Raw genomic sequence first — 26,361 nt, forward strand, 5'->3', positions numbered from 1 at the left:
ATTTCTTATCTGTCAACCCGACGTCCATGACAAGCACGCATAGTTTTTCCAGCATTGCAAAAAAAGAAGCGAAACTCACGGTGGTCTTTTCCGCCACCGCTAGCTTTCGCTAGCACCGCCACATTTCTGAATGCGCAAACTACAGGCGCGCATACACGACAAACATGTAGCGTTAGCGCGTAGACACTTGACATCGTGCTTGCCGCTGTTAGGCGAACAGCAAAGCCGTTGAAGTCGGCAACTTCCGAAACCGAAACAAGTCGAAATCAGCCGAAGCAGCCGAAGCTGATCGTAGTGCTAGTCATAGCCATTGGTGGCGGTGTCGCGGCGTCGCGCTTTCTTTTGTGCTGCTGGCGGCGTCATGCTCTCGAGATCTGCGAGGCACAGAGCGCAGCAAAATAGCTCGTGCGATGTGCGGAAGCGTCGTCAGGTTCTGTGTAAACCTGTGCAAAAAGTGTGCCGGCGTGCCCAACAGATAGTGCGTCTTCCTTTGTGCGCTTTCACTGGAAACACTACGCTGACGGCGGGACTATTGGAGGGCGGTCACCACCCGGGACACGTTTGGCATCTCAGATGTAAGTAAATTTCCTTCTGTCCTGCACATTCTTCTGAAAACAGCGCTGAACTGGTCATGCATGCCAACACAATGCTAGTTTGTTAGCTCGTAAACAACAAGACGCGTTCATAACAAACGGTTGTTTGGTTTTGACAAAGTAAGGGGGGGGGGGGTATGCGTTTGCAGTGTCTTGGAAAAGAGTGTCATGGGCTGCACGATTGGAGTAGAATATGCCGTACAAATCATCATTCGTAAGCTCATTGCGGGGTGCATGATGCCGGTGCCGTACTGCGATTCAGCCTTCGGCAAGAATTTAGTATGGGCAACTTCGTAAGTGCCTCGACCCGGTCCTTATGTTGTACTGCAGTTGAAGCTCCGGCGCTTGTGCATTGAATTTACACGGACTGAATGAGCGGCAAAACCTACCTGCGTTATGACAGGGCTAGCTCATTATTCAAATGTTCCATAAATATTGCGGATTATGAGATAAGGAGCCGGCGAACACGCGACGGCAGTATGATTAAGCTGTAACCCTACTTAAAGCACCATTGTCGAGCCTTGGGTGCAAGTAGAAGGTAAAAAAATAGTTTTTTTAGCTGTTTTGAATTTTTTCACCTGTATAGGCTTCACATTTTCTTTTGCATAATTTGTTTTGACTGAAGTAATCCACAAAAACTACAAAGTGCATATAAATGGCAGACACCAAACTCAGGCCTTCAGTCCAAAAATAGCAGTAAGGTGTAAAGTTAATTATGCATTCAACAGTACCAATAGTATTGATTTTCTTGTGTATTTATCTACAAATGAAGCAAAAAAAATCTGAAGTAATTGTGCTGAGATGCCCCATCGACATCTTCCCTGATATGGAATGTGAATCAAAATGTGTGCAGGTTTCTTTGTACTCAGTGTATGAAATTCATGTAGGTTTTAAATTGAGGAGTGCATGCAGGATTCCAAGCAAAACAAGCCTTTGCTTAAGGTATCATTCCAGTGTGGTGTTTTTGTTTAAATTTATGCATGTTTTGTAGAAACTACTGTAGATGTTGATAAGGAAGTGGTTTCGAGGGGTGGCTGCTCCTGGCCCTACGGTGCTGGGATTGGTAGGTCACCGCAGCTTGCAGCGGGGGCTAGCCTGCCACTGGATTTCTATCTGTTGTAGGCAGTCTTTGTACCTACTACCGTTTCAGTGGTGGACGATGGCTGTCGCGACGTGCCTCTCTCTCCCACTTTTTTCTTCTCTATTTTCTCTTCTGTCCGCACGAGGCAGTGGAGGTGGCTCAGCTACAGAGCCAGTAGTAGGCCTGTGCACTTTCGTTATCTTCTTCCCCCGCAGGGGGCACCTGTTAAAGCAGGTGTTTGTGTGTTTTGTGCGACACCACGGACCCCGAGCACCCACGCTTAGCCGTGCGTGGCATCGTCGTGTCTGGGGAAAAGGGGATCCTGGTGGTTGAGCTGATACCGAGTGTTTGGACCTTTAAGGCCCCTCGGCGGAGGCAACACACCACTTTGGCCCACGCTTCCCATAGACGGCACCTCCAGGCTGACCCACCTGGGGGAAATCGGCAGTCGCCCTTTCCTATCCTCCCCCCCATCTTTCGCTTTCCTATCGTCTGTCCTAAAGCTCTCCTGTCCTCTACTCTCTTCTTAGTTTTTCCTTACTTCCCGGTGGCGAGGGTTAACCTTGTGTGGAGTAACCACCCTGTGTTGCACCATATTAGGTTATAGTTAAGATGTACAGCTGGCGTGGGCAGGGTGCTTGCTCAAGCTCCTGTCTCGTCCCCTTGTTGGACTCCATGGTGGGTGGCTGGCATCATAACCGAACAAAAATTGAATTACATGGCCTCTTTTATTTCTAAAACTGATCGCCCTCCCAGTAAGAGAGGGCGCACCGATGTGACAAACAAGTTCTTTACGAAACATGTCAACAGCTTTCCCCACTTCCATGTCGTGCACTCGGAACACCCAGAAAAAACTGCCCGTCAGATCTCGCCATTCCTAGTGACAAAGACGCTCACAGGTACCATATGTCAGGGCTACAAAATTAAGAAACTACCTAATGGTGACCTCCTCCTAGAAGTGCTGTATAACCATCAGAGTGAAAAGCTAACAACCGTTACGTCGTTCGGGGACATCCCTGTCTCAATCAGCCCCCACAGGTCACTCAATACAGCACAAGAATGCTAAATTGGGCGAGTTGGTGCATTCGCATTTTAGGAAAACGTAGCGCAAAGAAGACAAGGACAAAAAGAGAAGGAAACACACACGAGCGCTTACTCACAACTGATTTTTTATTCGAAAAGCAAACAGAATATATAGATACAAGATATTATCAAATACATCTAATAAAGTGGTGAGATTGACAAGAAATTGACAAAAATGTGGAGCAAAGGCAAGTCTGCAAAGATACACACGTGAAAAAAACTACTTGACCACTGATTCTAGGTATGTAATCTCTACTTTTGTTAAGTTAATAGAAGCTTCGCTAACACACTTATCCCCTCCTTTCATGATATGGTATGCCTCTATAATTTCTCGTGTGCGTTGATTGCGCGATGTGCCAAGAATGATAGTTTTATCGAAAATGGGGCGGCATTTACACTTCGTGCAATGTTTAGGCAAATTATCTTGTGATGTAGGGGTTAAAGAATTTCTATGTTCGAAGAGCCGGATATTCAGACAACGGCCAGTCTGCCCTATGTAGAATTTTTTACAAGAAAGAGGAATTTTGTAGATTACCTGCGTTCTGCACTGTACAAACCTAGGTTTATGGTTGACATAGCAGCGATGCTCACTTTTTAACGCGTCTGCCTTTCTTCTTACCAAGGCACACACACCTGACAATTTCGTGGGGGCTGACATTACTGTGCCTACATCATAGTGATTGGCGACATTCCGCAAGCCATGTGAAAAACGGTGCACGTACGGCAGAACAACTGGTTTCCTTCTATTGCTGCAACACTTAGACTTTTTTGTGTCCTTTCCCTTCACCCAAAGCAGGAGTTTATCGCATCTGCTACTGATTAAAGAAAGCGGATAACCAGAATTGCTCAATCTATTGACTTGATCGAGAAAACTTTCACAAATTTTATGCTCGCAAGATTTAATTAAAGCAGAGCGCAAACAAGACGAGACAATTGCGTTTTTCACCACTTTGGAATGTCCGGAGCGAAAATGTAGTAAAGGCTTAGATGATCTAGGGTGATAACCCCAACACACATGCTTATTCCCAAAATGAAGAGATAAGTCAAGAAATTGTAGAACATCATCATTGGGCAACTCAAAAGTAAAGTTCAAACCATGAGCACTTTCTTTGAAAACCTTTAAAATATTAACAACAGAAAGATTGAACCGATTGGAAGGGAGAAGGACTAAATAATCATCAACGTAACGAAAAATACTCAATGAAAAGCCACGTCCCCCGGAAGAAAAAGGAATCGTACTAGGGGATCAACAATTGCCAGAGAAGCACATCGAGACACTACAGCTTGGACCGAAATACGCCTTTCAACCTGCTTTAACCCCTTTTGACAAGCTGGCTTTGGCAAGGTCTATATCGGCTCGGACCCGGGATGAAGTGCGTGCTCGTTGTGTCGAGGAATGTGTTGATGTCGTAGCTAAGACTTGCAACCTTGACAGATGTAAGTCCCCAGTTCGGGATTTGGTGCATTTCATGGCTTCTTCGAAAATGAGAGTGCTTATTTCGGATAAGGAGGGCTTCTTTGTCGTACTCCCTGATCACATGTTTTTGACAAAGGCCCACGTTGCCGTACATAACAATTTCCACCAGGTTTCTGTAAAAACAGCCAAGGTCAAGCAAAGGGCGATATCCCTTCTCGAAGAAATGAAACTAGATCGTCTTTCGACTGCAGTTAAGGCAACTAAGGCATTTCATTTAGACATTTTTTTCTCTGTAAAAACACATAAGCCTGACTCACCCTTCCGCGCGATTGTGTCCGAAGCTGGTTCATGGCAACATGTCATTTCGGGTTTCCTGCTCAGGTGCCTTTCAGCTTTAGCAATCGATGACCCTTTCCTAATTCCCAATTCAGAAATAATTGTCCAGCATCTACAGATTTCCGACACGGAGGGGCTGCGGGCTTTCAGCATAGATGTAGAAAATCTTTATTATGACATCCCCCACAACGCCCTTATGCAAAGTGTGAGGGCGTGCATTTCTCACTTTAATGATGAAGCACGGTTCATAAATCATTGTGGCATTCCTGTAGAATCTTTTTTAGAATTAGTTTCTTTTTACCTTAAGTCAACTTTTGTTGGGTGGAAGGGTTCTTTATACTTACAAAAATCTGGCGTTTGCATCGGTTCGCGTGTAGCGCCAGTTCTTTCAGACATTTTTCTTGGCCAAATAGACAAAGCTATTCAAAAGAATCTAGATGGCTTTTCATTGAGTATTTTTCGTTACGTTGATGATTATTTAGTCCTTCTCCCTTCCAATCGGTTCAATCTTTCTGTTGTTAATATTTTAAAGGTTTTCAAAGAAAGTGCTCATGGTTTGAACTTTACTTTTGAGTTGCCCAATGATGATGTTCTACAATTTCTTGACTTATCTCTTCATTTTGGGAATAAGCATGTGTGTTGGGGTTATCACCCTAGATCATCTAAGCCTTTACTACATTTTCGCTCCGGACATTCCAAAGTGGTGAAAAACGCAATTGTCTTGTTTGCGCACTGCTTTAATTAAATCTTGCGAGCATAAAATTTGTGAAAGTTTTCTCGATCAAGTCAATAGATTGAGCAATTCTGGTTATCCGCTTTCTTTAATCAGTAGCAGATGCGATAAACTCCTGCTTTGGGTGAAGGGAAAGGACACAAAAAAGTCTAAGTGGTGCAGCAATAGAAGGAAACCAGTTGTTCTGCCGTACGTGCACCGTTTTTCACATGGCTTGCGGAATGTCGCCAATCGCTATGATGTAGGCACAGTAATGTCAGCCCCCACGAAATTGTCAGGTGTGTGTGCCTTGGTAAGAAGAAAGGCAGACGCGTTAAAAAGTGAGCATCGCTGCTATGTCAACCATAAATCTAGGTTTGTACAGTGCAGAACGCAGGTAATCTACAAAATTCCTCTTTCTTGTAAAAAATTCTACACAGGGCAGACTGGCCGTTGTCTGAATATCCGGCTCTTCGAACATAGAAATTCTTTAACCCCTACATCACAAGATAATTTGCCTAAACATTGCACGAAGTGTAAATGCCGCCCCATTTTCGATAAAACTATCATTCTTGGCACATCGCGCAATCAACGCACACGAGAAATTATAGAGGCATACCATATCATGAAAGGAGGGGATAAGTGTGTTAGCGAAGCTTCTATTAACTTAACAAAAGTAGAGATTACATACCTAGAATCAGTGGTCAAGTAGTTTTTTTCACGTGTGTATCTTTGCAGACTTGCCTTTGCTCCACATTTTTGTCAATTTCTTGTCAATCTCACCACTTTATTAGATGTATTTGATAATATCTTGTATCCTATATATTCTGTTTGCTTTTCGAATAAAAAAATCAGTTGTGAGTAAGCGCTCGTGTGTGTTTCCTTCTCTTTTTGTCCTTGTCTTCTTTGCGCTACGTTTTCCTAAAACACTCAATACAGTTCGTGGAGTCATTTCAGATAATGATCTCAAATACGTGACTGAGGAGGAACTACTAGAAGGACTAAGAGACCAAAATGTAACCAATGTCTATCGAATCAAAATTAGGAGAGACAATAACGAGATTCAAACTAAACACATTGTGCTAACATTTGCACTGAGCACCCTTCCTGACTCAGTTGAAGTAGGCTACCAAAAACTCAAGCTCAGACCGTACATTCCCAACCCACGCCGCTGCTACAATTGCCAAAGATATGGCCACAGCTCCCAGAGCTGCCGAGGCCGCCTCACCTGCGCAAAATGTGCCCTCAATGAACATAGCACTGACAACTGTCACACCGAAGCAAACGTTTGCGTAAACTGTGAAGGCAATCATCCAGCCTACTCACGATCTTGCCGTACATGGAAAAAGGAAAAAGAGATTGTAAGCTTGAAAGTCACGGAGAATATTACTTTCGGAGAGGCAAGAAAGCGGCTTTCGTTGGTGGAGAATCCAACTTACTCTGTGATGACTCAACAGGGCGCAGCGTCATCGCAGACCTCGGCATCTGCCCAGGTCACGTCTAGTGACCGTGGTGCAGGGCCATCCGCGCCCCCTGTGGAGGTAGCTAGTGCTACTCCACTATCCCCAAAACAGGTCACGTCGACCCCCAGGTCAGCAGGCCTAAAGGCCTTGCCCCAAGGGGCGAGGTCAAAAACAAGTGTATCCGTGCCTTCTGCACGAAGGTCCAGCATATCTGAAGATGTGATGGACACATCGCCCCCCTCGCCTCCGCAGCAGCGGCGGCAAAGCTCTCTCGAGCGTAAAAGAATGGACAAAGTCCCAATAACGGGTCCAAAAAACCCAACAACATAGATTTTCAACCCTATCCCCAACTAACCCGCCACCATGGCATTTCTAGTTCACTGGAACTGTCGCGGGCTCTTACGCAACTACACTGATATAATTGACATTTTAAATTCATTTTCTCCAGTTGCGTTGTGTCTCCAGGAGACCAATCTCGGACCACAGAACAAAAACTTTCTTAAAAAATATCAAGTCTTCCGTTGTGACCGACAAAATTCAAGCAGGCTCTCCGGAGGCACTGCTATTGTGGTCCAAGGTGGCGTTGCGACACGAGGAATCAACCTTAAAACCTCAATTGAAGCTGTTGCAGTCACCGTGGTGCATTTTAAAACAATAACAATATGTTCTTTATACATCGAACCTCATTTCACTATCACACTTAATGATTTACAAGCAATTTTAATGCAACTACCGGAGCCATATATTTTAGTAGGGGATATTAATGCTCACTCATCCTTTTGGGGAAGCGAAAAAACGGACGCCAGAGGTCGGATTTTAGAAGATTTTATTCTCAACAACAATGTTTGCCTCCTGAACACAGGCAAACACACTCATTGTTCTTCAAGCACTGGAAAAATGAGTTGCATTGATTTGTCCTTTTGTTCACCAAGTCTTTTCACTGATTTTAGATGGAATGTTATTGACAACCCTTATGGGAGCGATCATCTTCCCATCATTATCAGTCTAACATCGTCACCATTATTCACCTTTACTAAACCACGGCGTTGGAAACTGTATCTAGCCGACTGGGCACTCTTCCAAAAACATGCCGCTTTAGAAAAACTCTTTTCGGACAGCCTCGATGTCAACGAGCAAAATGAAAAGTTCAGGGAATGCATCATTGCCGCTGCTCATTTAGCCATCCCCCAGACTTCGCGAATAGTACGAAGGAATGGAAAGATATGGTATACAAAGGAATGTAGAGAGGCCAAAAAGAAGCAGAACAAAGCCTGGGGAATTTTTCGTCGATACCCTACACAGGAAAATCTAATTAAATATATAAAGGCAAGGGCTAAGGCTCGAAATATTCGACGTGATGCTGAAAAAAGATCTTGGCAAGGTTATGTGTCTTCAATAAAAAGTTCCGTCACAGCAAAGAAAATGTGGGAGCAAGTCCGCAAACTCGATGGCAAATTCTCTCCTTTTGCAGTTCCTCTCCTTACACCCCCTGATGCACAAACAAGTATACTCGAGCAGGGTGACCTATTGGGAGAACACTTCTCTCATGTTTCTAGTTCCCTACATTACACAGACTCCTTCTTACAGTATAAAAACACAGCAGAAAAACAGAGACTTCCTACAAATGGTTATACCAACGAGCCCTAGAATAACTTAATTACAGTTCAGGAACTCCATAGAGTATTAACTAATGGCAAGAAAACTGCACCAGGCCCCGATGAGATACACTATGAAATGCTAGCCCATCTGTCCGAACCTGCAGTAGAAGCACTCCTGAAATTTTTTAACAAAATCTGGGTGTCAGGCAAAATGCCTGATGCTTGGAAGAAGGCTGTCATTGTACCATTCCTGAAGCCTGGAAAACTGCCAAACTCTCCTACTAGTTACAGGCCAATAGCCCTAACTAGCTGCCTTGCCAAATCATTCCAAAGCATAGTCAATACCAGGTTAATGTTCATTCTTGAAGCTCGTGAACTCCTTGACACCCACCAGTGCGGCTTCAGAAGAGCTTGTTCAACACTGGATCATCTAGTTCGGCTTGAAAACACAGTCCGAGAAGCCTTCATACATAAACAGCACTGTCTCGCAGTTTTCTTTGATATGGAAAAAGCGTACGACACCACCTGGCGATTTGGGATACTTCGCGATCTGGCAGATCTTGGAATCCGCGGCAGAATGTTGAACTGCTTAAAAGATTTTTTGTCCGACCGCTCGTTCCAAGTACGCCTCGGTTCTACACTCTCGAGGAACTTTACACAAGAGAACGGAGTACCGCAAGGATGCATATTAAGTACTACACTTTTCATTGTAAAAACGAATTCCATAGCCAAAGTAATCCCACAGTCTGTTATGTACTCACTTTATGTTGATGACCTCCAAATCGCATGCACATCATTCAGCCTATCGACGTATGAACGACAGATACAACTAGCATTAAAGAAACTGAGTAATTGGGCAGATAAAAATGTATTTAGGTTCTCGCCTCAGAAAACAGTTGCCGTTCTTTTCTCTCTGAGGAGAGGCCTGCAGCTCAATCCCACCCTGCACCTAAATGAAACCATACTCCCGATAAAGCAAGAACACAAATTTTTAGGACTAACGTTTGACAAGAAGCTCACATTCCTCCCACACATAAGCAGCCTGAAAGTCAAAGCCTCTCGAGCTCTCAACATCCTTAAAGTACTCTCGAGGAGACAATGGGGCTCTGATAGAACATGTCTTCTCCATATCTATCGCTCAGTGGTACGCTCCTGTTTAGATTACGGGTGCGTGGTCTATGGGTCAGCGAGACCATCATACCTTAAACGGCTGGACCCAGTACATAACCTGGGTCTGCGTCTTTCAACTGGTGCATACAGGACATCGCCGGTGACAAGTCTGTATGTAGAAGCAAACGAACCGCCACTAAAATACAGGAGGACCATGCTTACACTTTCATATGTTCTGAAAATTCACTCGTTACCGAAACATATTTGTTACTCCATACTTACAAACTGCCCCTCAAGAACACTGTACATCAATAAACCTCGATCCATCAGACCTCTCATACTCCGTTTTGAAGAGCAGTGCCGGGAACTCAACTTGCTGGATGCACTTCCTGATATTGCACGGAGACCTGACCCACTGCCACCTTGGTACAACTTCACTGCTGTGTGTGACTTCACATTAACTCAATTTCGCATATCACAAACACCGCACGAACACATAATACAAGAGTTCTTGGCATTAAATCAGAAATACAGTGATCACAAGGCATTTTATACAGATGGTTCAAAGACAATATTTCATGTAGGCAATGCAGTAATAGAAGACAAACAGGAAACAACAGTAAGGTTACCACAGTGTGCCTCAATATTTACTGCCGAATGCTACGCCTTATCCCTAGCAATAGATAAAATAGTCAACAAAAACATCAAAAACAGTATCATCTATACAGACTCTCTGAGCGTACTCGCATCACTACATAAAAAAAATGCTATAGAACCTTTAGTAGGGGACATAGTCCATTATGTAGTGATAGCAAAAACACAAGGACTTAATATCAAATTTTGCTGGGTGCCAAGCCACATTGGAATCAGCGGTAATGAGAGGGCTGATGCATGTGCCGCGGCCGCCTCCAATGCTCAAGTACAGAAGGTGAAAATTCCACATAATGACGCCATAAAATTCATACAAAGAACACTGAGACAAAAATGGCAGGCTGCCTGGGATAACGAAGTTAATAACAAGCTACACCTAGTAAAGCCAGTTATAGAAGAATGGAAAACAAGCAGCCATCAAGAACGTTTTATTGAAGTAATCTTATGCCGCCTTCGTAAAGGTCACACCCACCTGACTCATAACTTCATCCTAGCAAAGAAAGACAAACCCATTTGCGAACACTGCGGAGAGGTGGTCACCATAAACCACATCCTAATATCCTGTATAAAACTCGATCAACTTAGAAAAAAGCATTTCCGACACTTCTATGACAACTACATTCCCTTACATCCTAGCTTACTCTTAGGAGAAAATTCACTGATTAAAACGTCTTCTCTCATTGATTTCTTAAAAGATGCCAACATCCTAAACCTACTCTAGTGTATTAAAATAATCGCTCGCTTCCTTTCACCAAACAGATACGCAAACCCCGAGCTTGGCGCATGACGGCCTTAGCTGCCTATGTGCCACAAAACACAACACAACACGTTATCTTCTTCCTTTAGTCGCAACAACAAGTGGTAGTGTGTCTGGATCGAGCTCATGAATGGCTACCACATTTATGAATCGTTTGGTGGCCGCATGCGCTTCCATACATGGTTTGAACAGTCACGTTACATTCTGCAATTTACTTCTTTTTACTTTTTGAATGGATGTGTTTCCACTTTTGAGTGCGTAGCCTTTCACAATTTATAATTGATCGGGTGAGTGTGTTTTGACATGATAAAAGGTTTGGCATTTCGATAGCATTGGCCCGTCATGATGCACAAGCAGCAGACTGCTTGCTGGGCTGGTGCCAATATCTCCCTAGATATCACTTGATCATCATGTCAGTGTTGAGATCATTTAATGGAAGTGTGCAGACAGCTATAATCCCACATTTTCTTCACTGGCTTGCAGGCAGGAACTTGTCAGAAAAGCAGCTTTAAAAGGGAAAGCTCACAAAAATTATTTCTCTAATTGGCTTTTAAAACTGGAAAAAAATTTTGTATAACTACACTACTCACTCACCATGTCAACTTTAGCAAAAAAAAAAAGGTTGGATAATAGAGGCAGTTGCACTGCAGTCCTGATAAATATGTTGAAGTTGTTGAAACATAACTTGAGCTTTGAGTGCAAAATGAATCCCAGCTAGATCTGCTAGAGTGCAAGTAAAGTTGAAAGATGGAAACATGGCACTTGACTGAATTCTCTTGTGAAAATTTATATATCTGGTCCGACTCTGCACATTCTTCCGAGTTGACGCAGTGGGAGCTAGGGATGAACTTTTGCCTTTCTTGGTGCACTGCTTGTGTGTAACCCGAGTTAGGGTGGAACATTGCATGTTCAGAGGGTGGTAGGGAAGCAAACTTGGTGGCACTGGGAAGGCTATGAACAATATGAGGATGATAGGCTGGATGATAGACTGTCTGGCTTGGATTTCTCGGTGTGTTTTGTATGTGCAAATGTTCCATAAGCTGCCACATATGTCTTGGATTTGATGTTGAGGTGACTGGAATGATAAAAAACTCAATGTTATGATCGAAGTCCTCAGAACATGCTGTGATTTTACTCCTGGATTAAGTTGCAGACATTGTTTGCTGGGCATACATACCTTTGAGAGGAAATCCAGTAGATGAAGGTACGGGCAGAGTGCTTGCTTATTATTCCAACCTAACTGCCCAAACAACATCACCATTTTCTGGAAACAGATTGTTCAAGCTTCCAGCCTTCCGGTTGTTCACTCGTGCAATACAGTGAAGCGCATTTACGCCTTGGCACATGGCAGGCTCAGGGGCTTGTTCATCGCTACTGTACTAAGTTAGACCTCAAGTGGACTCGAAATGCCTTTTTCCATTGCCATGAAGTAGGGTTTAAAAGAAGGTTTGATGACGGACATATTGTTTGCTCTGTTAGCAGGTAACGAAGAGTTAGCATAACATTTCTTAGAAGTTACACTATCTGGCACCTCTTGATATGTGTTGTGCCTGCTGCGTCACTGAATCCTTTGTGTGAGATCGGAGGTCCCTGCAGGATCACAGACTTTTATAATGCTACTTAAATAGCAGATCGAGGTGGTAGATCGTAAAAATCTGTTAATGGTGAATTCCAATAACAGACTTTGGTTACTTACAGAACATTCTTTTCTGCTCATTTTGGACCAACTGTATTCCAAATGCAGATCCGGAACACAGGTTTCATCTTCCAAATGCAGATGGGGAGCGATTGCTGAGCCAAGATCGCTCCATGGAGCAGTCTGGATTGCTCTGCCGAAATCAACAGGACCGGCTGGAAGTTTACTTGAGTATGTGTTCAGCTGCACCTACCATTTCCAGTAGATTGTCTCTGCTGCGCTGGCTGTGCCCTCTGCAATAATGGACTATTGGTACTTGCCGCTGCTACGAATGCAAATTGCTGTCATGAACTAGTGCTCACTTTTGAGGACAGCAAGTCTGAGAGCAGCAGTATTCTGCAATAATCTTTTTTAAAGACCTCAGCTCAGAGTGCGACTGGAAAACTACGTGCAGAAACAATCTTTGTGTGCTATTTGTGAACTCGAAGCCATTCCTCAACTCTGAAACAGTGAAAACAGTCATCTGAGTCTTTGTTTTATTTGAGAATAGTGCCAAAGAAATCTTACCGTGCTTGCCCGCACTCGACTATCTGAAAGAATGGCATAAACTGTTGAGGTCAACATCATTCTAAGAAGTGGCAGGAGAAATGCAGACCTATTACAGGTTTAAAACAGACGGCATGTGTACACGAAGCACAGGCTAGCGCACAGAATGACTGGCAATTCCTCTGTCAGTCCATGGGCACTACCTACTTGCGCTAGCATGAGTTCCAAACACAGTCGGGACACAATCTGTGCTGGATGCAGGTGCTCTGTTGTGGAGCGGGCAATCCACTTAAGTTCTGGGATTGTAATTCACTATGTTCGGAGGAAAAGCAAGTGAACATCTCTCTGCTGGCATATGTCACATTACCTGCTGCCATCGCTTTTGGTTTCAATATGTGCTAGTGACAGGAATGCTCACAGCACAAGTGGGAGTGGAGACACTGATCTGCGCCATTATGGAAATGCCAAGATGTTAGCATGGGCAAACATCTCTTTGCATCACCATGAAGGTTGCTAAGGCTCAGCTCCATGTACGAGCAAGCGAGTACAATGCGGGCATATGTCAGACAGCTCGTTAACTATGGGTTTACAGCAACAGCTGCCATACATTTAATGAGAACTCTCGACTAAAAAGGCACAATTTTACAAAGAGCAAAGTAAATGATGATAATGACTTTTTTTTTTCATTTAACAAAGCAGGTGGTCAGAGTGAAAAACTCATGCCACGACTGTTAATATGCCTCTACTGCCCCATTTGTAAAGTAAGCAGATTGAAGTTCTCGAATCAGCATGTTTACAGTCGTGAGCAGCTCTGTTAGATGTGTGTCCATAGGGTGGCACATTGTTTCATTGTTCAAAAGAATACTAAACAATGGGTGGTTTGGAACTTAAAGGGGAAAGAACAGAGAAGCTGGCTGTATTTTTGTTTTGTTTTTTCCTAAAAAAAAAGAAGCTGGCTGTAGATGCAGAAATACTGTGAATGGTGAGAGGTGGACAGGTGCCAAGCAATCGTGAACTGCACCTGGACTTTGCAAGGAGCCTCATGCTACTCATGAGCCACAGCTTGGCTATACCTAGCTTATATAAGCTTGGCTTGTACAAAACATGCCTGCAAATGTAACCCTGCCACAAGGCTGCCTACGCCCTACTGTGGCAGCTTCAGCGTTTAGGACATTTGACTAGTGAGCTGGGTGACGCGGGCTCGGTTTTAGCTGGGGTGGTTACATTTCGATGGTGGAAAAATGCTAGGTGCCCATGTGCTTTATAGTGTCAGTGCACATTAAAGAAGCGTAGATGGTCGAAATTATCCAGAGCTATCTACAATGGCTGACCCTCGAAGTCAAAGTTTCTTTGGCATGTTGAACCCCATGATCAAATCAAGGCTGCCTACTGTTAGCATTAGTAGAGTACCTTCGCAATGCCACAAAGTCTGCCTCTCACCACACTCCTAAATTTCGTTGTTTGCAACTCTAATCAGGTTACTTAGTTTGATGACTCCTTTTCCTGAAACAGTAGCAGTTGACGAAAAGAAGTGTAAAAGCATATCTCACGCCCATGCACTGAACTCCGAGAAAGGTGCTGATTTGGTCATAATTTTTTTTTTCATGAGAATTTGGTCAGTGTCATAATATTACCCTTGGAAAGTCATATCTCTGCTGAAATGTTCACGTGACAATCTGGGTAGCTTTTATAGATGGCTTGGATATGATATAAGTGCTATGATGGTGAACTGTGCTTAGTGTCTGCAATACCTTCATGATGAAGATGGTGAATGCAAATTAGACAGATTTTTGCTCTACTTTTGGTTCACCAGTGGGTGCCTAGTGAGTCGTCAGTGCAAGCTATCCATAGGTTCACTTTCTTCATGCAATTTACATAGCTGTGGAGTTCTCATAATAGCAGAAGTATCATATTTATGGGTCACTAACTTCCTTTTTTTTTAATATAAAATAAGTAAATATGCCGTCAGCAACCTTAGAGCACAGCGTGCTCTTTACCTGTATTACCTGTTTATCATGGATAGAATAATGGTGCTGTACTCCTGTGCTACTTTCAATGTTCAATTCTACACGGTAGCACATCACTATACTCAGGGTTAAATGTCTGGCTATGCAGCTGAAGCTAGGCAAGGAAGTGAAGGCAACATACCTCTCTTCCCTTGCCATGTAGAGTGGGTTACTTCAGCGCTAGTGACCTTGCATTAACTCTCCAACTTTCTCCCTTCACTTCAAGCCTGCACATGCCTAGCCGAAATAGGGAGCAAACCACTCTCCTCGGCAAAGAGACTAAAACTTGCCTCCTTTCCTTTCGTACCTTGGCTGCATAGCCCACAGCATGTCTCCGTGTATAGAAAGATTCAATGCCATATTTCCTCTTACTGTCGGAGCACCCTCTGCTTCTGCTGTACCACCCTTGCAGCAGCCCAGTGTTTTGTTTACCACAGAAATTCATGTCTGTGCAAGCTACACTGGCATGGAGAGGTGCATTTCTGAGCAAACTTTCATGCTTTATGATGATGCTCTCTTTGATTGCCTTTAAGTTGCATCAAACCTGGTCATGTGTGTTGGTCAGTACCAAATGAAGTAAATTTCTTTGACTAACATACTTTGAGAAGGATGGCAATTTGAATGAGTTGGTAAGGCGTCATCTTGAAAGTAGCAACACGAAAAAACAAGGATGTGAAAGGAGGCAAGAAGGCAATAACTCGCAATTAAATTTTATTGACGCAAACATGAAATATATAAAGCCAAGCAACGCCGCAAACTGCTCAGTCACTGATAAGCAGACAGCAAAACATGAATCACTAAAATATCCGAACGATTCCATTTATGTAGATATAGGTAGAGGTACCAACTTGGCTGTGCATTGTAAAGAATGCACTGGTTGCTTTCAGTTTCAGCTGCGCACATTCTGGCTGTCATCCATTTCAAATCAGCCGGAAAATCATTGAAGCTGAAGGCATTTCACGACTAGGTAATGAATGTGCTAGTGAGCCGTCCATCGTGTTAACATGCAGTGAGTTGGGATATCTAGATTAGGGAAGTGCTCTTAGGTTTTAGTGACTCATGTTTTGCTTTCTGCTTATAAGTGATTGAGTAGTTTGCATTGTTGCTTGACTCCTTTATATGTTGCAAGTTAGCGCCTGTCTTGTCTCCTTTCACAGCCTTGTTTTTTCGGGCTGCTTGTTTCAAGATAAATTACAATTTCTGCTACTTAGGTCATAAAATGAATTCTAATGAAGTTCCAATCTCTTAGAAAAGTAGTATTGTAGTTGCAGGCATGTATTAAGGCCCTGCACTACAAATTAAGAGGCTCAGTTGATATAAAGCATAAAGGGAGAGCTTGCCGGATCTTGGGCCTAGTGGGCATTAGTGGATTATAGATAGGTTGATGTTAAAATGTACTTGCAGCTAAAATGAAGTAAATGCTTTATTTGTAACTAGGGGCACTGTGATGCCTGACCTGTTCTTTTGCCAGGCTGGCGTCGAGATGGAGTGAAAGGATTTATTTCACTGTTGGTATGTCTCGGGTGATGTTAACATTCTTTCTTCTCTGGCTTTATAGGCAGTCGCCCTTTAACGAATTCAATCCTAAAGTGAAAGTTTGAATCCAAAAAATATTAATCTAGGATTACTTAGCAGGCAGAGGCGAATTCATACAGTGACTTACACCAGCATGCCACGCATCATTTCAAGAAAAAAAACAGTATTGTGGTGTTCCTATTCTATGCCTTCATTTCTTGCTCACAAAGCCTCTGCATGTAGGTCTTGCACTATATTACGCTTTAATTTGTTGGTTCATGGTACTTTTTACCTTACAGCAAGCTCCATGTGGCTTCAAAGCAATGGCTTCTTCAAGCTCTACAATACCCTTTGCCCGAGTCGCACAGTGCTATGATGGGCAAGTAGGACATTGATGTAAGTGCTGAAGACACTTTTCAGCATGTGTAGTTTCTTATCTGCCTGACCTACTATTTCATTTGTGACTCCTTATGTTTATTATGACGTTTAGGTTTCTTCAGTGTTTTCTTTGATTGCTGCCGTTGCAAACTACCAAATACCATGGCTGGCTATGGCATTTGGCTGCTGAGCCTGAGAATATGGAATGGAATGGTGCCTGGGGCCTGCTAATACAGGCAAAATGCAAATTTGCCTACATGTTGGGCAGTGCCAGTGCACAGTTTAAAGAACTTTTTGTGGAAGAGGGAGGGCTCTGAAAATTAGCCCAGAAGCCCTCTTTCATGATGTCTCTCATAGCTCATGTTCAGCTTTAGGGTAATAAAAGGACATTGAGGACAAGCTGAAGCTAGCTTGTCCTCTGCATTTCTGCATTCTATTCACTAAAATGCTATTTTACAGAAAATGCAAGTTTCTTTTTAAGGTAGGAAAAGCCAGAAGTTTTGAAACAAATCTCATTACCAGCTGATTTTATAAGATGTGAGGATAGTACACATTGAAGTGAAGGCTCATGCACCTTCACTGTGGTTGCTGCAGTTGTTGGGCTAGTTATATTCCTCTGACTGCAAGTTAAGTTAGCAGAACACAGTAGTGGCAGTGCAGTCGATATAGGTTTCAGTGGTCTTGACATTGCACTGCTTTCACATAAGTACTACCATCTTTCATTTGAAAATGATTGACAGTATTCTGAGTAGTGGCAGGCCGGCCACATGTGATCAGAGTTCTTGAGTGCATACTGGTTGCAGATTTTCACCATACCGCCATAGCTGGGATGCCACGTACCGGGATGCGAGTAGCACTGCGGCAACTGAGAAGGAAGTGGTTGAGCGTTTAATTGGATGGGAAAATTCAGTGTTATCTGTACTTTTAAGTGTTAAGCTGATGTAATTTGTGCATGTGGAATCATGTCAAGCAGTTATTACTTCTCGGCTAGCTGTATTGGCGGCGGAGATACTACAAACTACTGAGGAAAGTGTTGCTGGCTTCTGTCCTCATTGAAATGGAGCTGCTGATGATAACAAATGTGGCAAGAAACAGGTGGCCTTGCTTCCACCTTGAAATATGTGCGTGTTTGTGAAAAGCATTGTTTTGAGGCTTAAAGGTAACCGATACCATACCCCTTCCATGGAGAGTAGACCAAAGCACATCCTCATGATTTGTGAGTGAAGAGGGAGAACTCACAAGTTTCAGTAAATGTAAATGGCGGTATGGGGTTTTTCTGGCAGAATACTTCTGCAGTGCTTCTCTCCTCAGCGAAAACCCCTTTACTGTGGCGGCAAAACCTGTTTTGGGGGCAGAAATAGGGTGCTGCCGGGAGACATCTCTTGTGACAATGACCACATCCATTACCTGCTTCACTCTGCCTTGGTTTGCTCTCTCTATTAAAGGGATTAAGTGCTTAAGAGCACCTTAACCTTACAGGTACCATTCATAACCCCCCTCCCTTCCCTTCTGGTTTTCAATAGAGAAGGCTTGCTCCTCCCAAGATTCGTGCATAACATGAGACTTAATACAGAAATATTCAGCATTGCACCCAACTTCTGCCGCAACGGGGATTGGGAGAATATTTTTGCAGGTCGTCAGTGCACAATCACATAATACTTCATTTACATAGCCTACTATATGTCACCTACACATTACTCGTGGAGTTTGTATTCTTTTTTTTTCTTGAGAGAAAAGCGCTAATTAGTCAAAAGGCACGATGCGGGGGAATGTGGATGTGGAGTGAGCACTGATTCTGTGTGTTCACAATTTTTGCTTAGCTTTCGTTCTTTTTTTTCTGGTGGTTTGGCAGGGTTGCTGATATTAGAGCGACACAAGAACTGAGTCATGAGTCTGCTTCTTCGCAGTGGGATCGTGCGTTTGTTTTCCTCATTGTAATGAAAATGTGCAAGGGTACTGACCTTATGTGGGGCTGCGAACCTATTTATAGTGCATGAGTTAGTTGCACACATGCACACCACACACTTGCAGTTTTGTAGTGGTGAAAAGAAATAGCTGTCAAGACTGAGAGCATCTTCTAAGGGCACATAAATGTTGATGTTTGAAATTAAGCTGTGAATTTATACAAGATGTAGCTTAGTTTATGAACAAACAATTTTTTAGCACTATAGTTGTTTCATGTAACGGGTTTAACTTAAGGTACAAAGATGGCCGATTGAGCCCTGTGCTCTAACACACTGTGCACAGAAGCAGTCAGATCTTTAGTGCTCCCTATCTTCTGCTGAGGCCAGAGCAACCCATACCTTGTTGACACAGAAGTGACGTGTCTATATTATTCCTGCATATCCTGCGTGGCGTTTTTTTTTTCCTTTTTCATTCTACTGGGAGGGAGTGAGAAAAGGGCTGCAAGGTCTTTCTCGTCTATGCGGGAAGGACGAAAGGGTGCTGGGAGGTTGGCTGTCAAAGTGCTTTAAAACGAGTGACAGCTTCAAGCTGCCCGGGGCGCTCAATAAATTGTGGTTGGGTGGGAATGGGGAGTGGAGGTAGTGGGAGGGGGGTCTAGCTGTTCTCCGAGCTAAGCGCACAGCAGCATGTATGCTTCTTCCTTTTTTTTTGCTTAGCAGTGCGGAGAGGATAAAAAAAATGGAAGCGGGGGGGGGAGGGGCTGGCCAGCGCAGGTGGCGCTGTTTCAAACGAGTGACCGCCTGGAGCTGCCCTTGGCAAAGCACAGAGCAGTATGCACGATTGCTCCTTTTTTTCCGTAGTAGTGAGGTGTGCGCTGTGATAGCCTGAGTGGCAGTGGAGGGAGCACTGAAGGTTTGGCTGCTTCTGTGCCCGTGCACCGAGGCAGGTTTTGTACCTTAAGCCCGCTATATGATGCAAGCCTGAATCACTTTGGGGCGTTAAACCCCATAAACCAAACCTTATGTGAAACATCTTGTATACTATTTCCTGGCTTAATCCAAACATCAATGTTTACGCACCGTTTAGAAGATACTCTGTCTTGACAGAATAATTTTTTGCGCCACTACAAGACTGCACGTGCACGGCCGTGTTCGCAAATAACTCAAGCTCTGGTACTGAATATATGCAGCCCCACATACGGCAAGTACTCTTGCACATATTCATTACACTGCGGAGAGCAAACGCACCATCCCGGTGACATGATGCGAAAAAGCCGACTCAACTCCAGAGTCCCCGCGTCACTTTGCATACCAGCCGCCCCACTAAACTATCGAAAGAAACAGAACGAAAGCAAAAAATTGCAAACGCAGAATCAGTGCTCACTACATTCCCGCGCATCTCGTCTTGACTGAGCAGTGCGCATCTGTTAAAAAAAAATCTAGGAGATACATATATATTCGTATAGGCTACGTCATCCATGTGTGACCTGACTGTGCGCCCAGGACCTGCAAAAATATTTTCCCACAGGAATCGCGCTATGCAGGATAGCTGATACTCTGAGTTTTGCAAAGAGCCTTTGTAGATAATTGTGCCCCCATTTTCACCCTGGTCAGTTCAAGGAGCAAGAGGCACGTAGGAGCACAATTACCTATTATAATCTGTATGGTCCTGAATGGGCCAGGGCTCCTGTGCCATTCGCAGGGCAGCGTACAGCTTGTGAGATTGAGTATCGTGACAGGAAATTGGCACTTCACAAAAAATACTTTCACTTGAACTTCATCTCCATGCAGCCCTCAATGCCTGCTTTTCATTTGTTGGCAGTTAAGTGACCTTGAGGGCTCGTCGACTGCCACTCAACTTGTAAACACGGGACATTATATCATTTGCTCACTATTTGTGCTTTGTTCTGCGAGTTTATCCAGCTTTTCACAAAAGTGGATGCAGTGAGTATGCACAGATCTGTTCGGTGAAGCATTGGCTGAGTGACGGCCCAGGTCAACCCTGTTCAACCGAGAACTTCTGGCATATTGTTTCGTGGGTATAGCTTTGGCTACCCTCCTGACATCCCAGCTTTTGACACCAAGTATGCATAACTATGGCCTATCACAAACTGCAATGCTTTAATTGATCATCACATACTTCTGTGGTGCTGCACATTTCAAATTGTCACTATATGGGAGCAATGTTTCAGAACCTACTTAATGCAGAGCTATGATACACATTTGAGGACTAAGAGCAAGTTTGCTCTGCATGGTGACTTCCAGAGACAGGGACACACTTGTGAGGAAAGGCATGTTGCGTACATACCTTCCAACCCTTTGATTTTCCAGAAAACCAGATTTTTGACCGAACTTTCTGATTGCACGATCACTGCCCTAAATGTTCCGATAAGGGGCTTCTGCCTGCAAAGAATGGCTTTTGCAAAACCGGCACTGAGGAATCAGCAGCCACGTCTTAATTGCCAGCATCTCCATCAGAGGCCCCACTAGCATCATTGGCTAAGCAGGAAATCAATCAAAGCAGACTTTAGCTGAGCGAGAGTAGGTGTGGCTGGCCGCACACACAGTTGGTGTACTGCGTTTCTTGTAGGCAGCGGTGCGCAGCTAATGCAGCCACAGTAGATATAGATGCTTTGCTGGCTTCGCTTTCGATCTGAGCTAAGGGCAGCTGCTCGGTTCACTTCACGTTAAAGGGTTTTTCCAAATGTCACGCCATCTGATCCTCCTGTATTGAGCTCAGCCGCATGCCTCATCTTACCAAGCTGCTCTATGCACAACAATGGCGTGATTGCTCTTCCTTCAGAACCATCACAGCCAACAACGGTCGCAGACGACATTACGTGTAAAAGGGCTAGTAATAGTTTTGCATTAAAGACTTACAGCACTCCAATGGTGCTGAGAGAAAACTGTGGTGGTGGGCACGCAGATCAGTTTTGCTTTAGCTATGGAGACATAGCGAGAACACTCGGTGACGGCCTGTAGATATCTCGGCGTACACCTTTAGACATATATTGCACGCTTGCTGCTGCATCTGTGTATGCTCAGGATGTTTAGATTAGGACTCATCTGATACTGCCTGAAAGTAGCAGCCCCCCCCCCCCCTTTCGGACATTGAAACATCAAACATGGCCTCTTCATCACCCCCTGTTGGGCAGTCTTCCCATTTTTGGTCTTAGCACATACGTATAAAGGAAGCTGGGGGCCCACTAGCAGCGCAGTTGAGCCTTTGGAACAATGTGAACATTGCGCTAGAGGGATCAATGGCTTAGTTGTCATATCAGGGTAGTACAGACGTCTTCAGACTCTCGGTGCTGTCTAAGTGGCTGGTTCACTCGTTTTGTGGAGACACATTCACGGTAGGCAGAAAGCATGGCTTTTCAAGCACAGTGACCATTGTGGCTCCCAGCTTTGTTTGTAAACCAATCAGGGAGTTCAATTTGTTTGGGTGTATACGTTGCAAAGCAGCATGCATGTTTTCTTCCCTTGCCCCTGAGCCCTGCAAGGTCAAAGAGCAAGTGTAGCAGCAACTTCAAACCAAACCTTAATAAACAAATTTGGTCACTAAATTTCACATTTCTCAATGCATATGTCATGTTCTACATGAACTGTATCACAGCGGCAGTGAGATTGCCTGACATTAAAGTGTTTTCAGCTGTTTATCACAGCTGCCTTTTCATGTATACTGGGAAACATGTTCTGCTAGCCTCTGAATATTGAGGTTGCTTCTGAACGTTCAGAGGACTTGACATTAGGGCATGAGTCTGTTATGCCTGTGGAATAGTTTTAATTCAAATTTTGCCCTTGGGGTCGAATTCACGAACATGTCTCGACTTGGCACTACCTCAGCTCTATAAAGTGAAGAAAACAGTCTTCTCTACTCAAGGTTCAGTTGAGATTCTTGAATGCTTTTCAGCATTTCCTATGACTTCGTATCCTCTAGAAATATCCCTCCACTCTAGGCAGCACACATGGCATACAGGGACAAGACAAATTTGGCCTGGAAAGTACATGCCACTATGTGTAACCTGGTCATTTTCTAATGTCAAGTCCTTCTGAACAACATCAACAAGCTGCCTCAAGAGTTGCAGCCTAATAGGTTACGGCAGCCGCTTTTTGATGGCGACGAAAAGTCAGGCACCCGTTTGCTATGCAACATCAGTGCACATTAAAGAACCCCAGGTGATTGGAATTTCTGGAGCACTCCACTACAGCGTCTCTCATAGCCTGAGTTGCTTTATTGCATAAAAAAAAGTCCCAGCCTAGTAAAACTGCTCTGTTGTGGCCGATGAAAGACACGAACGCAGGCAGCCGGGAATGGAAGTGAGTTTTATTCACCAACGCCTCGGCCTATATAGCCCTTGTTTTGCGCAATATCAGATGTCAGTTTAGGCGCATGCGCAAGACAAGGGCTATATAAGCAAAGGCATTCGTGAATAAAACTCACGTTCCTGGCTGCCTGCGTTTGTCTTTCTTTGGCCACAACAGAACAAAAATATGTTTTGCAAACTGCATGAACAAGGCAGCTGTGAAAAATGGCTGAAAACAATTCACGTCTGGCAGCATTTTCTGTCATTGACATAAAGCTTGTGTAGAACAGGATTTAGGCATTGAGAACTGCTAAAATTGCTGTTAAATCTAGTGACCTAATTGCGTGTTTGCACTCGGAGTGCTCGGCGATGAGCGTTGAGCACATGTAAGGTGCAAAGAAGCATGTTGCAGAGGATGCACCCCAGCCAACAAATTTGACTTTCCAGAATCAAATGCCGCTTGTTTCCAAGCAAGCTAGGAGCTGTAATTGTAAATGTACTTGACTGCGAATATCCCTGAGCCACTCTGAAGACAGAATTGACCCCCCTCCCCACAGCACCGTGCGTCTAAAGACATTATGCACCGAGGCAATCAGCAAGCCATCGATGTGTGCAGCACAGGTGTTCCATGGCACAACTGCACCTCCGGTACCTCCCTCTTCCTATTTACAATATGCCATTCCCTACAATTGCACCACTGTTCACAGAGGTTCATAGAAACCCCTGCACATGCTTTGTTTGCTGTGAGCCATCAAATGCTTGCTGCAATTTTGCACTCGGCACGCTCTGAAATGTTGCTGAGGCATCCAGTGACAACTTCAAATATGCCTATACCACAGCAGTATAATGCGATGATCAACTACAGCATTAAAAGCTGCACCTGACAACAGCTATCCGTGCTCAGCGTTAGCTGCATGGACTTCGGGAGACTTGTCTTGGTCGTACTTGAAACAATGTTTCAGTATTTTCGAGTCAGATTGAGGTTCCCACAGAGCCAATGCTTTAAAGAGTGGGTCTGTGAATCTTATTGTATCCGCTTTAATGAAAGGCTTTGTATGCAGTAGAATGAAGTCCGCACAGCGTGTGAACGCTACAATGCCTCATGTTTGCAAGGGGAGGTCGAAGTGGCCCTATATTAGTGTCATTGCCACTTTGAAATTCATGAGAAAACTTTAGTTTTCTCCTGCACTCGAGAAGCGATTAAAGTAAAGCTTTATTTCTAAAAAAAATGCCTCGAGGATCGCTGGGAGTAAAGGTTTCAGTCAAGGTCTCCATGCATTCTTTCCACATGGTATTTCTCAAGAAGACTTTGTTGGAAGGAACGCTTGGAGGCCGTCATGAATTCTAACCAAGCCTTGAGTAGAGGAACAGCTGTTTCCTTCACTCTGGAGCAGAGGCAGAAGGTTGAGTCGAGCTGCATCTTCATATGATTTTATATGTAGGATTGCATAATCTTTCAGGTTTGGTTTTATTCTTTAGCCGTGTATGATGAGCCATATCCAAGAGTGCACGCTTCTACTTCTCGAAGGCCGTTTAAATCTCCAGTTTTGCACTGCTCTCTTGACTTTGTAGTTATTGTAGCTTTTCATGAAGCGCCGTTCAAATGTCATTGATCGATAGGTGAAGAAAAGAAGCCAACAGTCGGCGAGGCCAAGGAAAGCACTGGGGATTGTACTTTGTGTGTTTTTTTTTATTTTTACTTTGGTAATCACACAAATTAGTAATGTAATCTGTTTAGGGGAAAGATAAACACAAAGTAGAAAGAAAAACAACGTGCCGATGGTGGGGACCGAACCCACGACCTCCGAATATCGTGTCCGGTGCTCTTCCAACTGCGCTACATCGGCCGCTGTTCCACCTGCTACTTTCTTGGGTATTAATGTTGTCTCTATATGAACCTTGAGAGTGTCCACCAGCGCCACCCTCAACCATAGCGGTGGACGTGGACGTGGAGATTAGGGTACTCGTCTTTTTTTTTTAATTTTTACCTTGGCAATTACACAAATTAGTAATGTAATCTGTTTAGGGGAAAGATAAACACAAAGTAGAAGGAAAAACAACGTGACGATGGTGGGGACCAAACCCACAAAGTACAATCCCCAGTGCTTTCCTTGGCCTCGCCGACTGTTGGCTTCTTTTCTTCATGTATTATAACGAGTACCCTCATTTCCCCTTCATTTATCTGCTTGTAGCCTACGGGGGTCTCGGTTCTAGAAGTCTTGAAGCCAAAGGTAGCATAAGAGGGTTCTAGCACAGCTTTCGCCCTCGCTCTTGATCACGTTCTATGTGACGCTGGCGGTAACACAGGACATTCCACGTCCACCGCTATAGTTGAGGGCGGCGCTGGTGAACACTCTCAAGGTTCGTATAGAGACAACATTAATACGTAAGAAAGTAGCAGGTGGAACAGCGGCCGATATAGCTCAGTTGGAAGAGCACCGGACGCGATATTCGAAGGTCGTGGGTTCGGTCCCCACCATCGGCACATTGTTTTTCCTTCTACTTTGTGTTTATCTTTCGCCTAAGCAGATTACATTATTAATTTGTGTGATTACCGAAGCAAAAATTAAAAACAAAACAAAACAAAAAAAAGTACAATCCCCAGTGCTTTCCTTGGCCTCGCCGACTGTTGGCTTCTTTTCTTCATGTATTATAACAAATGCCCTCATTTCCCCTTCATTTATCTGATTGATCGATAGGATATGGTTCGAAGGCCCTTGAAATATCTGTTCGACTGAGGTATTACATTTTGTGGGGGTCTGATGCTGAACAGTCCGTATGCTCGTGTCAGTTCCTCAGATTTCTGCAGTTCAGAATCGAAACTTTTTGAATTGAATTGTTGTCAAATAATAGTATAGCACCTACGTGTCCCTTTCCCAAGATGTTTGGAAAGACATGAGCTGAATTTTTGGATCTGGGATATAGTCCTGCTTTTTTTGCATTTTGCAGACGTCGCACAGTGAAAACCTGTATCCAAGCCCGAACCCAACAGGTGAAGAGCAGCAGAACAAGGGAACCTATATGCAAGCTCCAACCTGGTGGACCGAAAGTAGAAGTTTTGTGACCGCGGTGTGTCAGCCATGCTGAGACATGGCATGAATAAAGCCAATCCAGGTGACCACATGTGTCTTTTCCAAGCATGCATGCTTTACACATGAGGCATATCTCATGGAGGGCATCATTTCTGCAAAACATTTTGTCACAACTGCAGCAAACACTGATTGAGGCCTTGTACAAGGCCTAAAGATGGGATATTAGTATTATGCGC

At 44.0% G+C, this 26,361-nt stretch overlaps 1 protein-coding gene and 1 long non-coding RNA gene across 2 annotated transcripts; both read left to right on the top strand.

The window, feature by feature from the left end:
- The first annotated feature begins 425 nt into the window (after positions 1 to 425).
- On the top strand, positions 426 to 26,085 carry LOC146175103 (uncharacterized). Its single transcript, XR_014701800.1, has 4 exons — positions 426 to 575; positions 12,546 to 12,668; positions 16,804 to 16,900; positions 26,043 to 26,085. It is a non-coding gene; the product is annotated as an uncharacterized LOC146175103 (long non-coding RNA).
- LOC146175104 (uncharacterized) lies at positions 1,899 to 9,393 on the top strand. Its single transcript, XM_084584301.1, has 3 exons — positions 1,899 to 2,735; positions 6,162 to 6,813; positions 9,366 to 9,393. Exons 1-3 carry the CDS (start codon positions 2,393 to 2,395, stop codon positions 9,391 to 9,393), a joined length of 1,023 nt encoding a protein of 340 aa, XP_084440427.1. The 5' UTR covers positions 1,899 to 2,392.
- Positions 26,086 to 26,361: the final 276 nt, after the last annotated feature.

This window comes from Amblyomma maculatum, chromosome 11 (genome assembly GCF_055883805.1).
Source record: "Amblyomma maculatum isolate TAMU_Amacu chromosome 11, ASM5588380v1, whole genome shotgun sequence".
Classification (NCBI taxonomy): domain Eukaryota; kingdom Metazoa; phylum Arthropoda; class Arachnida; order Ixodida; family Ixodidae; genus Amblyomma; species Amblyomma maculatum.